This window comes from Triticum urartu, chromosome 3A, assembly GCF_056163025.1.
Source record: "Triticum urartu cultivar PI428250 chromosome 3A, HENAU_Tu73, whole genome shotgun sequence".
NCBI classification, from domain to species: domain Eukaryota; kingdom Viridiplantae; phylum Streptophyta; class Magnoliopsida; order Poales; family Poaceae; genus Triticum; species Triticum urartu.
In genome coordinates this window covers 736,781,708-736,797,836 of record NC_141875.1, presented here as the reverse complement: position 1 = coordinate 736,797,836, position 16,129 = coordinate 736,781,708, and the positions used below count along the sequence as shown (strand labels likewise).

General features: G+C 51.8%; 1 protein-coding gene across 1 annotated transcript; it reads right to left on the bottom strand.

Moving 5' to 3' along the window:
- Nucleotides 1-13,522: 13,522 nt before the first annotated feature.
- On the bottom strand, nt 13,523-14,047 carry LOC147982465 (uncharacterized). The gene is made up of 2 exons (XM_087516311.1): nt 13,769-14,047; nt 13,523-13,702 (listed from the first exon to the last, which is right to left on the bottom strand). The coding sequence occupies exons 1-2, from the start codon at nt 14,045-14,047 to the stop codon at nt 13,523-13,525; spliced, it is 459 nt and encodes a 152-aa protein (XP_087372437.1).
- Nucleotides 14,048-16,129: the final 2,082 nt, after the last annotated feature.

Below are 16,129 nucleotides of genomic sequence, written 5' to 3'. Positions count from 1 at the left end.
CTCCGACTGGAATCTCGCAACGACGGTGCCGTGGACTACTTGGCTCGACTGAAGGTCGCCATTTCACGGATCGACCCGGCACTTTGGCCAGAGGCTACGCTCCAAAATGATCTCGAGTCTCTGATGACTCGACTTAACAGAATCCCTGACCGAGTGCAGGAGTGGAAGAAGTCTTCTGCTTGGTGTGGCGCTGATGTGGCTCTGTCCTTGGTTCGTGTCCACTGCAAGGAGGTGCGACAAGACAAGCTGGCAGCTATCAAGGTCGCCAACACCCAGAAGCATGACTTCCGAACCTTTATGGAGACTTTCATCGCTACAGCCACTCGGATAGCCGACGGCGTCGACCTGGATGAGTTCGTCGAGCCTGGCAGCCCTCGTCCCGCGGAGTGAACAAACTCTTATGTCCCACCTTAAATTTGCCTCGGAATGCCGAGTGGTTTTTGTAACCGTTAAACTTTTTCGGGCTACATGCCCGAGTACTTCGATCTGTGGTCTGGAACCTTTAGAATTTATCTGAACTTGGTTTACCGTTGAATATCTTTATGAATCTCCCGCTGAGTGAACCCATTCTTCATTCGAGACAACTTTTGCACTCGCAGCGCAGTTCCGAAGGAGATGGAAGCAGTCGACCCATGTCTTGTATTTGTGGCGAAGCTCTCCAGGAGAAGGTGGCAGTCGACCCGCCCCTCGTCGTCCTTGAGGACTGAGATGTGTTTCGTACTTAGGCGAGTACTGGACTGCGGCTAAGCCCCCGAGTGGGAGGATCGCTCTCCACTCGGTAGGATTTTTTTTCAAACTTAGGCGAGTGCCGGACTGCAGCTAAGTCTCCTAGTGAGAGAACCTAGGCGAGTACTGGACTGCAGCTAAGCCCCCGAGTGGGAGGATTGCTCTCCACTCGGTAGGATTTTTTTCGAACTTAGGCGAGTGCCTGACTGCAGCTAAGTCTCTAAGTGGGAGGACTTAGGCGAGCACTGGACTGCAGCTAAGCCCCCGAGTGGGAGGATTGCTCTCCACTCGGTAGGATTTTTTCAAACTTAGGCGAGTGCCTGACTGCAGCTAAGCCTCTAAGTGGGAGAACTTAGGCGAGTACTGGACTGCAGCTAAGCCCCCGAGTGGGAGGATTGCTCTCCACTCGGTAGGATTTTTTTCAAACTTAGGCGAGTGCCTGACTGTAGCTAAGTCTTCTAGTGAGAGAACTTAGGCGAGTACTGGACTGCAGCTAAGCCCCCGAGTGGGAGGTCTGCTCTCCACTCGGTAGGATTTTTTTAAACTTAGGCGAGCACTGGGCTGCAGCTAAGCCTCCGAGTGGGAGGTTTGCTCTCCACTCAGTAGGATTTTTAAACACTTAGGCGAGCACTGGGCTGCAGCTAAGCCTCCGAGTGGGAGTCTGGCTCACCACTCGGTAGGATTTTTAAACACTTAGGCGAGCACTGAGCTGCAGCTAAGCCTCCGAGTGGGAGTCTGGCTCGCCACTCGGTAGGAATTTTAAACACTTAGGCGAGCACTGGGCTGCAGCTAAGCCTCCGAGTGGGAGTCTGGCTCACCACTCGGTAGGATTTTTAAACACTTAGGCGAGCACTGGGCTGCAGCTAAGCCTCCGAGTGGGAGTCTGGCTCACCACTCGGTAGGATTTTTAAACACTTAGGCGAGCACTGGGCTGCAGCTAAGCCTCCGAGTGGGAGTCTGGCTCACCACTCGGTAGGATTTTTAAACACTTAGGCGAGCACCTGGGCTGCAGCTAAGCCTCCGAGTGGGAGTCTGGCTCACCACTCGGTAGGATTTTTAAACACTTAGGCGAGCACTGGGCTGCAGCTAAGCCTCCGAGTGGGAGTCTGGCTCGCCACTTGGTAGGATGTTTAAACACTTAGGCGAGAACTGAGCTGCAACTAAGCCTCCAAGTGGGAGTCTGGCTCACCACTCGGTAGGATTTTTAAACACTTAGGCAAGCACTGAGCTGTAGCTAAGCCTCCGAGTGGGAGTCTGGCTCGCCACTCGGTAGGATTTTTTTTACAAACTTAGGCGAAACGGATTCGCAGCTAAGCCACCCACTGGGGGATTTCACACGCAAACAAAAGCAACAACAATTATAGGAAAATTTGTAACGCTCTTGTCTTTGATAAATAGACTACAGAAGTTTTTCTTATTACATCTCATCTGAGTGAGAATTCAAGTGTGAAAGGGGCGGAGCAGTTCTGCATTCCAAGCTCGTGGCTCATCGATCTGGCGATCGACATTGTAAAGGTGATACGCTCCATTGTGGAGGACTCTGGTGACGATGAAGGGACCTTCCCAAGTAGGAGCAAGCTTGTGTGGTTTCTGTTGATCCAATTGGAGGATCAAATCTCCTTCTTGGAAGGCTCGACTCTTCACATTTCTGGCATAGAATCGATGCAAGTCTTGCTGATAAATGGTCGATCGGATCATAGCCATTTCCCTTTCTTCTTCCAGGAGGTCGACTATGTCTTGCCGGGCTTGTTCTGCTTCATCTTCGGTATAAAGCTCGACCCGGGGTGCATTGTGAAGTAGATCACTCGGCAGGACTGCTTCCGCTCCATAAACCAGAAAGAACGGAGTTCTTCCAGTCGACCGATTCGGGGTAGTCCTCAATCCCCACAGAACCGACGGAAGCTCGTCGACCCAAGCGCCTGCTGCGTGCTTGAGATCACGCATCAGCCGAGGCTTTAGTCCTTTGAGAATCAGACCATTTGCCCTTTCTGTTTGTCCATTCGACTGGGGGTGGGCGACCGATGCGTAGTCGACTCATGTGCCTTGAGAGGCGCAAAAAGCTCTGACCTTGTCTGAATCAAAGTTTGACCCATTGTCGGTGATGATGCTATGTGGGACTCCATATCTGAATGTTAACTCCCTGACGAAACTGATAGCAGTGCAAGCATCAAGATTCTTGATAGGCTTAGCTTCAATCCATTTGGTAAACTTGTCGACTGCCACAAGCACATGTGTGAAACCGCTCCTGCCTGTTCTCAATGGGCCAACCATGTCCAGTCCCCAAACAGCGAAGGGCCAGACGAGTGGAATGGTCTTCAGGGCTGATGCAGGCTTGTGCGACATGTTGGAGTAGAACTGGCACCCTTCACACTTGTCGACCATCTCTTTTGCCATTTCATTCGCTCTTGGCCAGTAAAATCCCGCTCGGTATGCTTTAGCCACAATGGTCTGAGAGGACCATGATGACCACAGGTCCCCGAGTGGATATCATCAAGGATTATATGACCTTCTGGTGTTATACACTTTTGACCGACTCCAGTCGCGCTTTCTCTATACAACTATCCCTTTATGACTGTATAGGCCTTGGATCGACGGACGGTCTGTCGAGCCTCTTCTTCATCCTCCGGGAGTTCCTTTCTCAGGATATACGCGATGTACGGTATCGTCCAATCAGGGGTGATTGCCAAAACTTCCATGATTAGGTCGACCACTGCCGGAATTTCAACTTTAGTCGGATCTGTGGCACTCTTTGGCTGTGGGGCGTCATCTGTAAAAGGATCTTCTTGGACTGATGGCGAGTGGATGTGTTCCAAAAACACATTGCTGGGGATGGCTTCTCTCTTGGAGCCTATCTTTGCCAAATCATCAGCCGCTTGATTTTTCAGTCGGGGGATGTGATGAAGCTCTAACCCCTCGAATTTCTTCTCTAACTTTCTCACTGCATTGCAATAACCAGTCATAGCTGGACTTCTGACGTCCCATTCTTTCATCACTTGATTAACCACCAAATCTGAGTCGCCATAGACCATGAGGCGACGGACGCCGAGTGAAATGGCCATGCGCAACCCATACAAAAGTGCTTCATATTCTGCTTCGTTATTGGAGGAATCGAAGTGAATCTGGAGAACATATCTGAGCTTATCTCCTCGGGGGGAAACCAATACTACCCCAGCACCGGAACCATTCAGCATCTTAGATCCATCGAAGAACATGGTCCAGTGCTCCGAGTGAACTTGAGTCGGAAGTTGTTGTTCGATCCACTCGGCGACGAAATCTGCAATTGCTTGGGACTTGATAGCTTTCTTTGCCTCAAACTTGATATCTAGGGGAAGAAGTTCAATCGCCCATTTGGCCACTCGACCTGTTGCATCTCTGTTGTGCAAAATCTCTGATAGTGGAGCGTCGCTGACGACTGTAATGGAATGATCAGAGAAGTAATGTGCAACCTTCTTCGTGGTCATATAAATCCCATATACAAGCTTCTGGTAATGAGGATATCTTTGCTTTGAAGGAGTCAAAACTTCAGAAACATAATATACTGGGCGCTGAACTTTGAAGGCCTTTCCTTCTTCTTCCCGCTCGACCGTAAGTACTGTACTGACAACTTGTCCTGTGGCTGCAATGTAAATCAGCAAAGGCTCCTTGCTGATTGGGGCAGCAAGCACCGGCTGGGTGGAGAGCAGAGCTTTGAGCTCTGTAAACGCTGCATCAGCTTCTGGAGTCCACTCGAACTTGTCGGACTTCTTCATCAGTCGGTAAAGAGGCAATGCCTTTTCACCGAGGCGAGAGATGAATCGACTTAAAGTGGCCAAGCATCCTGTAAGCTTCTGGACATCATGCACATGCACAGGACGTTTCATCCGGAGTATAGTACCAATTTTTTCAGGATTGGCGTCGATTCCCCGTTCGGAAACGAGAAAACCGAGTAACTTCCCACCTGGAACTCCGAACGTGCACTTTCACGGATTGAGCTTGATATCATACCTCCTGAGGTTGGCAAAGGTTTCAGCAAGGTCAGTCAGCAGGTCGGAACCCTTCCGTGACTTGACCACAATATCATCCATGTATGCCTCCACATTCCGACTGATTTGAGTGAGCAAACACTTCTGAATCATCCTCATGAACGTGGCTCCGGCATTCTTGAGGCCGAACGGCATGGTGACATAACAGAAGCACCTGAATGGAGTGATGAAAGCTGTTTTGATCCCGTCGGGCCCGTACAGACGGATCTGATGGTACCCGGAATAGGCATCTAGGAAAGACAAACGCTCACATCCCACAGTCGAGTCGACTATCTGGTCGATGCGGGGTAGAGGAAAATGATCTTTCGGGCAGGCCCGATTGACATGCTTGAAATCAATGCACATGCGAAGTGACTTGTCCTTCTTGGGGACCATGAAAATATTGGCGAGCCACTCGGAGTGGTAAATTTCTCGGATGAACTCCGCTGCTAAGAGCCGAGCCACCTCCTCGCCAATGGCCTTCCTCTTCTGGACGGCGGATCGTCGAAGATGTTCTTTCACAGGTTTAAATTTTGGGTCGGCTCGTAGACGGTGCTCAGCCAGCCCCTGGGAACTCCAGGCATGTCAGCAGGCTTCCATGCGAAGATGTCCCAGTTCTCACGGAGGAACTGGATGAGCGCTTCTTCCTATTTGGAGTCGACCGTCGTTGAGATGTGAGTCGGAGCAGCGTTTGGATCGGTCGGGTGAATGTGAACTGCCTTCGTTTCACCGGACGACTGAAAAGCTGATTCTGAAGCAGGCTTCTTAGCTCGTAGCAACTCACTCGGATCTGCAGTCTTCTCATGCTCTTGCAGCTCGACCACCGCCATCTGAGCGTCAGCAATCTTTGAGCCTTTCTGAAAACACTCTTCTGCTTTCTTCCGATTGCCTGTAACAGTGATCACACCTTTGGGACCAGGCATCTTCAATTTGAGATACACATAAAATGGTCGAGCCATGAAGCGTGCATAAGCTGGCCTGCCCAAAATAGCGTGATAAGCACTTTGGAAATCCACAACTTCGAATGTCAACTTTTCCTTGCGGTAATTCTTGGAATCACCGAAAACCACATCAAGAGCAATTTGGCCGAGTGACTCAGCTTTCTTCCCAGGAATGACTCCATGGAAACTCATGTTACTGGTGCTGAGCCTGGACATTGGAATGCCCATCCCTTTCAATGTTTTTGCATACAGTATGTTCAAACCGCTGCCTCCATCCATCAGGACTTTGGTCAGTCGAGTGCCTTCGACAACTGGGTCGACCACCAGAGCTTGCCTCCCAGGGGTGGCAATGTGTGTAGGGTGATCAGACTGGTCGAATGTGATGGCAGTCTAGGACCACTTCAGATAATTGGGTGTTGCCGGAGCGACCATATTTACCTCACGGTTAATAACCTTCAGTCGACTTTTGCTCTCAACATCAGCAAAAATCATCAGGGTGGAATTGACCTGGGGGTACCCACCGTCACTATCTTCCTTGTCCTCAACTTTGTCCGACTCCTTTTCCTTATCTTTGGACTGCTTGCCCTGAAACTGCTGGATCAGAAGCCGACACTGTCGAGTGGTATGCTTTGGGTAAATGAGTTTACCCTCTTCATCTTTCTTGGTGTGGATGTGACATGGTAGATCCAAAACATCATTTCCATCTTGGTCTTTAACTTTCTTGGGGTTCCAAGGTCCTTTGGGTTTTCCCTTAAATTTTCCCTAGGTTACGGCCAGGGCCTCCCAGGAGCGGCTGGCTCAGCTTTTCGCTTCTGTTTCCGACTAGAATTTCTTCCGATTTCCTGGGCGACTGCTTTATGCTTGCCACTCCGGAGTCGATCCTCATCTTCACCATTAGCGTATTTGGTGGCAATCTCCATCATGCGATTCAGAGACATCTCTCCGGTTCGACCGAACTTCAGATTCAATTCTCTGTACTTCACACCTTCTTTAAAGGCACAAACTGCTTGATGATCTGGTACATTTTCAACTATGTGATGCAATGTGATCCACCTCTGGATGTAATCCCTCAGAGTTTCATTCGGTTTCTGCACGCAAGACCGCAATTCTGTAAGGCCTGCAGGTCGCTTGCATGTTCCTTCAAATGTGGTGACAAACACCCGGGAGAGATCCTCCCAAGTGTAAATGCTGCTGGGTGCTAACTGATTCAGCCACGCTCTGGCCGAGCCTTCTAACATGAGAGGCAGGTGCTTCATGGCTACCTCATCGTTCCCACCGCCAATCTAGACAGCCACTCGGTAATCTTCGAGCCAAGTATCGGGGTTGGACTCACCGGTGAACTTACTAACTCCAGTCGCCAACCTGAAGTTGGGAGGAATTACAGCGGCTCTGATGGCTCGACTGAAACACTCCGGCCCTGAAACATGTACTCTGCTACTGGTAGGCGCATCTCTGTCGTGGCCTTCTCGGTGAGCTCTATTCCTGTCGACCAAACCTTGAACGAGAATGGATCTCGCATCAAAGCCTGGTTCCCTGGGGTCGACTGGAATTCTCCGCCCAACACTATGAGGGTGTCTGTCCACCTACTGTCGAGGCACATATGACCCACTCCTCGGGGGAGGGGTTGGCACTCGACATCGATCATCACGATCGAATCAGTGATCATACTGCTCATTCCTTTTGTACTAATCACGCCGGTCTCCACGTCCCTCACGCCTCGGAGGCGATCTTGGGTTGTGAGCCGACTGGACTGTATCCGCTGCAACGGATCGGCTGTGGATCCTGTTCCGCGACTGAGAAACAACGGAATTCTGGTCTCCTGCTGCCCGGAGCAACGCTCTGATTTGCAACAAGCCTCTGCCAGCCTCTGACTGGGAGGGCTGAATCGACTCTGCTATACGGGCCGCATCCGCCAAATTCTGAATCGGAGTACGATATACCTGCGGGGGCGGAAAGAGTTGACGTCGACTGGATTCTGGAGCCCGTTGACGCGCTCGCCCGTCGAGCATTCGCTGGAGATTCTCCAGTCGAGTGCGCTCGGCCAAGTTAGCCAAGCGCGCGTCCTCCAAGGCTCGGGCCTCGGGGGTTTCTCCAACGATGGGAGTGTGGAGTGCATCCATGTTCCGGCGGCGAAGTTCCACCCGCTGCAACGACGTGAGAGGCTCGGGGAGATACTCCTCGTGAGGACGCGACGGGTCGCCCCCATCCGCGCCTCCGTCAGCGTGGGGGAAACCGGGAGGACTGTGTGGCCCATCGATCACCAGAACCTCTGCAGCTGGGTCACTGCTGTCGCATTCGGATGCGGTCTCTGCGGAGCTAGTCGACAGGTCGAACAGGCCGTAGAGGGATTCGTCGGGCTCGATTGCCGCGACTTGTGGGGTGGCCGACTGGCGGGCCACCGCATGCCTCACCCACCTCTGAAGCCTCGACCGACCGGAGTGCTTGCGCCGGTGAGAAACAGGGCGGGGAGATGCCACGGGAGCCGACCGATACTGGGTCGACGGCTGCCGCAGGAGGACACCACGGACGCATGTGCGAAAGTGCATCGCTCCGCGGACGGGGAGCGCGTCGACGTCGAGTGGAGCCTCCTGAAGCCAAGCGGAGTCGTCGGCGATGAACGTGAGCGCGCCGAGACGGATCTCGCGGCCCTCCACCAAAGCTCCGCCCTAAACCATGATCAAGGAGATCGGAAAAAATCGCAACTTCTCAAACTAGGCGCTAAGACTCCCAGCCCCACGGTGGGCGCCAACTGTCGTGGTTCTAACTCTGACAGTGATGTAGGGGGGTAAGTATGGTGAGGCGAGGTCTTAGCTATGGAGAGGTTGTAAGGACGCAAGGTTTACGAGTTCAGGCCCTTCTCAGAAGAAGTAAAAGCCCTACGTCTCGAAGCCCGGAGGCGGTCGACTGGATTATGTGTGTATGAGTTACAGAGGTGCGAACCCTTGTCTCGGAGGAGGGGGTGGCTTATATAGAGTGCGCCAGGACCCCGGCCAGCCCACGTTACGAAGGGTTCAATGTACATTAAGGTAGGGCGTTACTGATAACGCTAGTAATAAAGTGCTATGATGACCATAAAAGCTACTTAATGACCGACCGTTAGCGTGCGGAGTGACTTTAGGTCTCCTGGCCGTCGAGTGGTTGGATCTTGGTCGAGTAATTGCTTCTTGGTCGAATGTCTTCGAGTCTGTCGAGTGGAACACCTCCAAGTCGATTGAAAGGTGATTTATTCTAGAGGTGTCCTTGGGCAGGGAAGTTAGGACAGGTCCGTGACCCTACCCTAGCTACATAGCTTCATCACCGCACCAGATGTGTGACTTGCCACTTGTCTGGCAAGAGGGTACAAAGGTGATCTAGGAGTAGATCACCAGATAGCGGTCAAAATTATCCTTAGAGGAATAAGGAAATGTTTCTCGGTTATGGAGGTGATAAAGAGTTCAACGTAAAGTGTTACGTCGATGCAAGCTTAACACCTATCCGGATAGCTCTGAGTAGATATACCGAATACGTATAATGGAGCAACAATTTGGAATAGCTCCAAGTGGAACGTGGTAGCAGCATCTACGATATAAAGTTTTGCGAAATACATAGGGATCTGAATATGGCAAGACCCGTTGACTACAACCTCTCTCACAAGCATAACATGATCAAACCCAGAACTCATTGAGTGTTAATCACATAGTGATGTGAACTAGATTATTGAGTCTAGTAAACTCTTTGGATGTTGGTCACATGGCGATGTGACCTGTGAGTGTTAATCACATGGCGATGTGAACTAGATTATTGACTCTAGTGCAAGTGGGAGACTGTTGGAAATATGCCCTAGAGGCAATAATAAATTAGTTATTATTATATATTTCATTGTTCATGATAATCGTTTATTATCCATGCTAGAATTGTATTGATAGGAAACTCAGATACATGTGTGGATACATAGACAACACCATGTCCCTAGTAAGCCTCTAGTTGACTAGCTCGTTGATCAATAGATGGTTACGGTTTCCTGACCATGGACATTGGATGTCGTTGATAACGGGATCACATCATTAGGAGAATGATGTGATGGACAAGACCCAATCCTAAGCCTAGCACAAAGATCGTGTAGTTCGTATGCTAAAGCTTTTCTAATGTCAAGTATCATTTCCTTAGACCATGAGATTGTGCAACTCCCGGATACCGTAGGAGTGCTTTGGGTGTGCCAAACGTAACAACGTAACTGGGTGGCTATAAAGGTACACTACAGGTATCTCCGAAAGTATCTGTTGGGTTGGCACGAATCGAGACTGGGATTTGTCACTCCGTGTAACGGAGAGGTATCTCTGGGCCCACTCAGTAGGACATCATCATAATGTGCACAATGTGACCAAGGAGTTGATCACGGGATGATGTGTTACGGAACGAGTAAAGAGACTTGCCGGTAACGAGATTGCACAAGGTATCGGGATACCGACGATCGAATCTCGGGCAAGTATCGTACCGCTAGACAAAGGGAATTGTATACGGGATTGATTGAATCCTTGACATCGTGGTTCATCCGATGAGATCATCGTGGAACATGTGGGAGCTAACATGGGTATCCAGATCCCGCTGTTGGTTATTGGCCGGAGAGTTGTCTCGGTCATGTCTGCATGGTTCCCGAACCCGTAGGGTCTACACACTTAAGGTTTGATGGCGCTAGGGTTATAGGGAATAGATATACGTGGTTACCGAATGTTGTTCGGAGTCCCGGATGAGATCCCGGACATCACGAGGAGTTCCGGAATGGTCCGGAGGTAAAGATTTATATATGGGAAGTCCTGTTTTGGTCGCCGGAAAAGTTTCGGGTTTTATCGGTAATGTACCGGGACCACCGGGAGGGTCCCGGTGGTCCACCAAGTGGGGCCACCAGCCCCGGAGGGCTGCATGGGCCAAGTGTGGGAGGGGACCAGCCCCAGGTGGGCTGGTGCGCCCCCCACAAGGGCCCAAGGCGCCTAGGGTTTGGGGAGGGGGCGCCTCCACCTAGCTTGGGGGGCAAGTTTCCCCTCTCCCCCTTTGGCCGCCACCCTAGATGGGTTTGGGGCTGCCGCACCCCTTGGGGTGGAAACCCTAAAGGGGGTGCACCCCCTCCCTCTCCCCTATATATACTTGAGGACTTTGGGGCTGCCAACACATGAGTTTTGACCTCTCCATGGCGCAGCCCTGCCTCTCTCCCTACTCCTCTCCCGTGGTGCTTGGCGAAGCCCTGCAGGAGTGCCACACTCCTCCACCACCACCACGCCGTCGTGCTGCTGCTGGATGGAGTCTTCCCCAACCTCTCCTTCTACCCTTGCTGGATCAAGGCGTAGGAGACGTCACCGGGCTGCACATGTGTTGAACGCGGAGGTGCCGTCCGTTCGGCACTAGGATCTCCGGTGATTCGAATCACGACGAGTACGACTCCATCAACCCCGTTCACTTGAACGCTTCTGCTTAGCGATCTACAAGGGTATGTAGATGCACTCTCCTTCCCCTCGTTGCTAGATTACTCCATAGATTGATCTTGGTGATGCGTAGAAAATTTTGAATTTCTGCTACGTTCCCCAACACTATTCCACTTATAGTGCTATATCCATGGCTCACGCTCATGTATTGCGTGAAGATTGAAAAAGTTTTGAAAAAGTTAGAGTATGAAACAATTGCTTGGCTTGTCATCGGGGTTGTGCATGATTTAAATACTTTGTGTGGGGAAGATGGAGCATAGCCAGACTATATGATTTTGTAGGGATAACTTTCTTCGGCCATGTTATTTTGAGAAGACATAATTGCTTTGTTAGTATGCTTGAAGTATTATTATTTTCTATGTCAATATAAACTTTTGTCTTGAATCTTTCTAATCTGAATATTCATACCACAATTAAGATTTGCATTGAAATTATGCCAAGTAGCACTCCGCATCAAAAATTCTCTTTTTTTATCATTTACCTACTCGAGGACGAGCAGGAATTAAGCTTGGGGATGCCTGATACGTCTCCAACGTATCTATAATTTTTGATTGCTCCATGCTATATTATCTAATGTTTTGGCCTATATTGGGCTTTATTTTACATTTTTATATTATTTTTGGGACTAACCTATTAACCAGAGGCCCAGCCCAGAATTGTTGTTTTTTTGCCTATTTCAGTGTTTCGGATAAACAGAATATCAAACGGAGTCCAAACGGAATAAAATCTTCGGAAATGTGATTTTCTCACCGAACGTGATCCAGGAGACTTGGATCCTACTGCAAGGGATCAAAGAGGTGGTCACGAGGGTGGGGGCGCCCCTGCCCCCTAGGGAGCGCCCCCCTGCCTCGTGGGCCCCTCGGTGCTCCACCGACGTACTCCTTCCTCCTATATATACACACGTACCCCCAAACGATCAGAACAGGAGCCAAAAACCTAATTCCACCGCCGCAACTTTCTGTATCCACGAGATCCCATATTGGGGCCTGTTCCGGAGCTCCGCCGGAAGAGGGCCGTCATCACGGAGGGCTTCTACATCATCATAGCCCCTCCGATGAAGTGTGAGTAGTTTACCTTAGACCTTCGGGCCCATAGTTAGTAGCTAGATGGCTTCTTCTCTCTCTTTGAATCTCAATACAAAGTTCTCCCCCTCTCTTGTGGAGATCTATTCGATGTAATCTTCTTTTTGTGGTGTGTTTGTTGAGATCGATGAATTGTGGGTTTATGATCAAGTCTATCTATGAATAATATTTGAATCTTCTCTGAATTCTTTTATGCATGATTGGTTATCTTTGCAAGTCTCTTCGAATTATCCGTTTGGTTTGGCCAACTAGATTGGTAGTTCTTGCCATGGGAGAAGTGCTTAGCTTTGGGTTCGATCTTGTGGTGTCCTTACCCAGTGACAGAAGGGGCAGCAAGGCACGTATTGTATCGTTGCCATCGAGGATAACAAGATGGGGTTTATTTCATATTGCGTGAATTTATCTCTCTACATCATGTCATCTTGCTTAAGGCGTTACTCTGTTTTTAACTTAATACTCTAGATGCATGCTGGATAGCGGTCGATGAGTGGAGTAATAGTAGTAGATGCAGAATCGTTTCGATCTACTTGTCACGGACGTGATGCCTATATACATGATCATGCCTGGATATTCTCATAATTATGCTCAATTCTATCAATTGCTCAACCGTAATTTGTTCACCCACCGTAGAATACTTATGCTCTTGAGAGAAGCCACTAGTGAAACCTATGGCCCCCGGGTCTATTCTCATCATATCAATCTCCATCACTTTTATATTGTTTTTCTATTTACTTTGGTTTTACTTTTTACTTTGCATCTTTATATCAAAAATACCAAAAATATTCTATCTATCAGATCTCACTCTCGTAAGTGACCGTGAAGGGATTGACAACCCCTAATCGCGTTGGTTGCGAGTAGCTATTGCTTTGTGCAGGTACGAGGGACTTGAGCGTGGGCTCCTACTGGATTGATACCTTGGTTCTCAAAAACTGAGGAAAATACTTACGCTACTCTGCTGCATCATCCCTTCCTCTTCGGGGAAAACCAACGCAAGCTCAAGACGTAGCAACGCAGCCCATAAGGATGTGCTGCAGCGTCTCCGGCTCCTGCGAGCAGAAAACGCACGTCGGTTCGTGCGGCAGGCCTCGGCGAGCTAGTCTGTCTGCAGTCCAGCATCGGTTCAGAGAGGCGAGGCAGATGAAGAACTGGACTGAGGTGGGGGCACCGGTTTGCCAAGCGAGGCGCCAGTACTCCGAGGAGGTAGAGCCTAGGAACAACGCGTTGTAGCAGGAGGAGGCAGAATACATGCCGTTGTCTGTCCAGCGCCAGCGTAGGAGGTCCGGGCGCGGGGAAAGCGCGATGTGATGAAGGCGACACTAGAGCTCGACGTACTCCACCATAGCAGTGGGACTGAGGGCACCCTGGATGGCGAAGATCCAGAAGTGATCGGTGAGCGCCTCGGCGACCGTGCGGGTGCGACGAGTTCGCCTGGGGACAGTGGCGGCGAGAGCGGGAGCACTCTCGAGAATGGATTGCCCATCGAGCCATGGGTCTTCCTAGAAGCGGCAAGTGGTGCCATCTCCAAGCATCCAGGAAGTAGAGGCACGGAAGAATTGGAGCACCTCGGGGTCGTGGGGTAGCTGCAGATGCGACCAAGGTCTCGAGGGGTCAGTGGCCTTGAGCCAGAGCCATCGAATATGGAGAGAAACACCAGTGCGGTGGAGGTCTCGAATGCCTAAGCCGCCCAGCTCGATTGGGCGGCACACCCGTGCCCAGCTGACCAGGCAGGAGCCGGAGCGTGCATCCTTGCGGCCATGCCAGAGAAAATCACGAAGGACTCGATTCGCCTGCTTCAGGATGACGGGGGAGAGGGCCATGGCGAGAAGCAAATTCTCCGGCATGGCGCTCAAAACTTGCCGGACCAGAGCCAGGCGCTCAGCGCGATTGAGTAGGGCGGTCTTCCAAGTGGCTGTTAGGATTTACTTGAGTTGTGTAGGTCCAGGACTTAGCCTAGTTTTCTTTATGTTATTTCATGTACGTGACAGCCCTGCGTGGTGTCACAAGTTGGACGTAGTTTTCTTTGCGTAGAAGTATGAGGCCGGTTCGTGCGGTGAGCACGACGGGCTGGTAGCGACGTGCATGGGCCTGATCCGTTAGACATGGGATGGCACGTTTGTAGCGACGAGATCGAGCTGTGCGGGGCACGTTGGTTACGCAAGCAATAAGAAGAGAGAAAACAGAAAAGGCCGCAAGTTAGTCGGCGGCGCAAAAACCACTTCGTATCTCTCTGAACTCTAGCAGAATCTAACCTACAGATCGATCACGAGCGAGAGAGTGGCCTAGTGGCAACGACAAGTGGCATCAGAGCCTCATCAGAGATTCTGTCAACATGGCCGGCAGCAAGAAGCCGGTGCAGACGGAGAAGGGCGACAAGTCAGGGTTGAAGTGACCCTCGAAGTGGCCGCCGCGCTGTTCACGATCACCATCCCGCTCCCCCCCCCCCCCCGTCGTCCCCGCGATGCGGATGGAGCCGCACGATCCGCGGCCGTGAGCTGGCGGCGCCGGTCGTGCAGAAGGTGATCCGGGAGTCTGGATCGGCGAACTGGCCAATGCTGACCAAGTCGAACTACAACGACCGGTCGCTCCTGATGAAGGTGAAGCTGGAGGCGCGCGGCTACTGGGACACCGTCAAGTACGGCGACGTCGACTTCCACGAGGACCGTATAGCGTTGAAGGCCATCCTTGGAGCGGTGCCACCCGAGATGGTGGGCACGCTGGCCGTCAAACCGTCGGTGAAGGCGGCGTGGGACGCAATCGCCACCATGCGCATCGGCGGCGACCGCGTGCGCGCAGCCAAGGCCCAGTCGCTAGCACGAGACTTCGAGACCATCGAGTTCCACAACGGGGAGACCGTGGATGATTTCGCGATGCGGCTTGGCTCCATGGTCACCAACCTGAACATCCTTGGCGACAAGGTCACTGAGGAGAAGGCGGTAAGAAAGTTCTTGCGTGTGGTGCCTCCACGATACTCGCAGATCGCCCTGTCCATTGAAACCCTTGTTGATCTTGATACGTTGAGCATTGAGGATCTGACAGGCCGCCTCAAAGCGGCCGAGGAGAGGTTTAATCACGGTGGCTCAGGGCAGGCCAGTGGAAGCCTGCTGTTCACTGAGGAGCAGTGGCTGGCGCGTTACAAGCAGCGCGAACAGGGCGAGGGATCATCGCGTGGCGGTGGTCGTGGCGGTGGCCGCCGCGGCGGTCGCGGCCGCGACAGAGGATGTGGTGGAAAGGGCAGGGACAACGCGTCCGGAGATGAAGCGCCTGGCAGTGGCCGTGGGTCATCGGGCGGCGGCTCTCGCTTCAAGGGCAACTACCACAACTGCGGGATCCAAGGCCACATGGCTCGGGACTGCACCAAGCCCAAGCAGCAGCGCAAGGAAGAGGCCAACCTCAACCAAGTGCAGGAGGATCAACCTGCGCTGCTCATGGCGGTGAGCTGCGGACTCGCCCAGATCCACGTCGAGCCGGCGCGCGAGCGCGTCTTCCTCAACGAGAAGGGCGTGATCCCGGTGCAGACGGCGTGCAACGCCTGGTACTTGGACACAGGCGCAAGCAACCATATGACAGGCGAACGGGCCGTGTTCTCCGCGCTTGATGAGACGGTGACTAGCACGGTCAGGTTTGGTGATGGCTCGTCCGTTGATATCCGTGGACGTGAAACGGTGGTGTTTAACTGCAGGAATAAGTCGCACAGTGCACTGACGGGGGTGTACTTTATACCCCAGCTGAGGAGCAGCATTGTGAGCATCGGGCAACTCGACGAGGTGGGCTGCAGGACGTTGGTCGAGGACGGTGTGATGAGCATCTTCGACCAGGAGAGGATGCTACTCGCGCGCGTGAGGCGCTCCAGGAGCCATTTGTACACGCTGCAACTCGACATCACGGGCCCGGTGTGTCTCCTCACTAAGGCCGATGACGCGGCG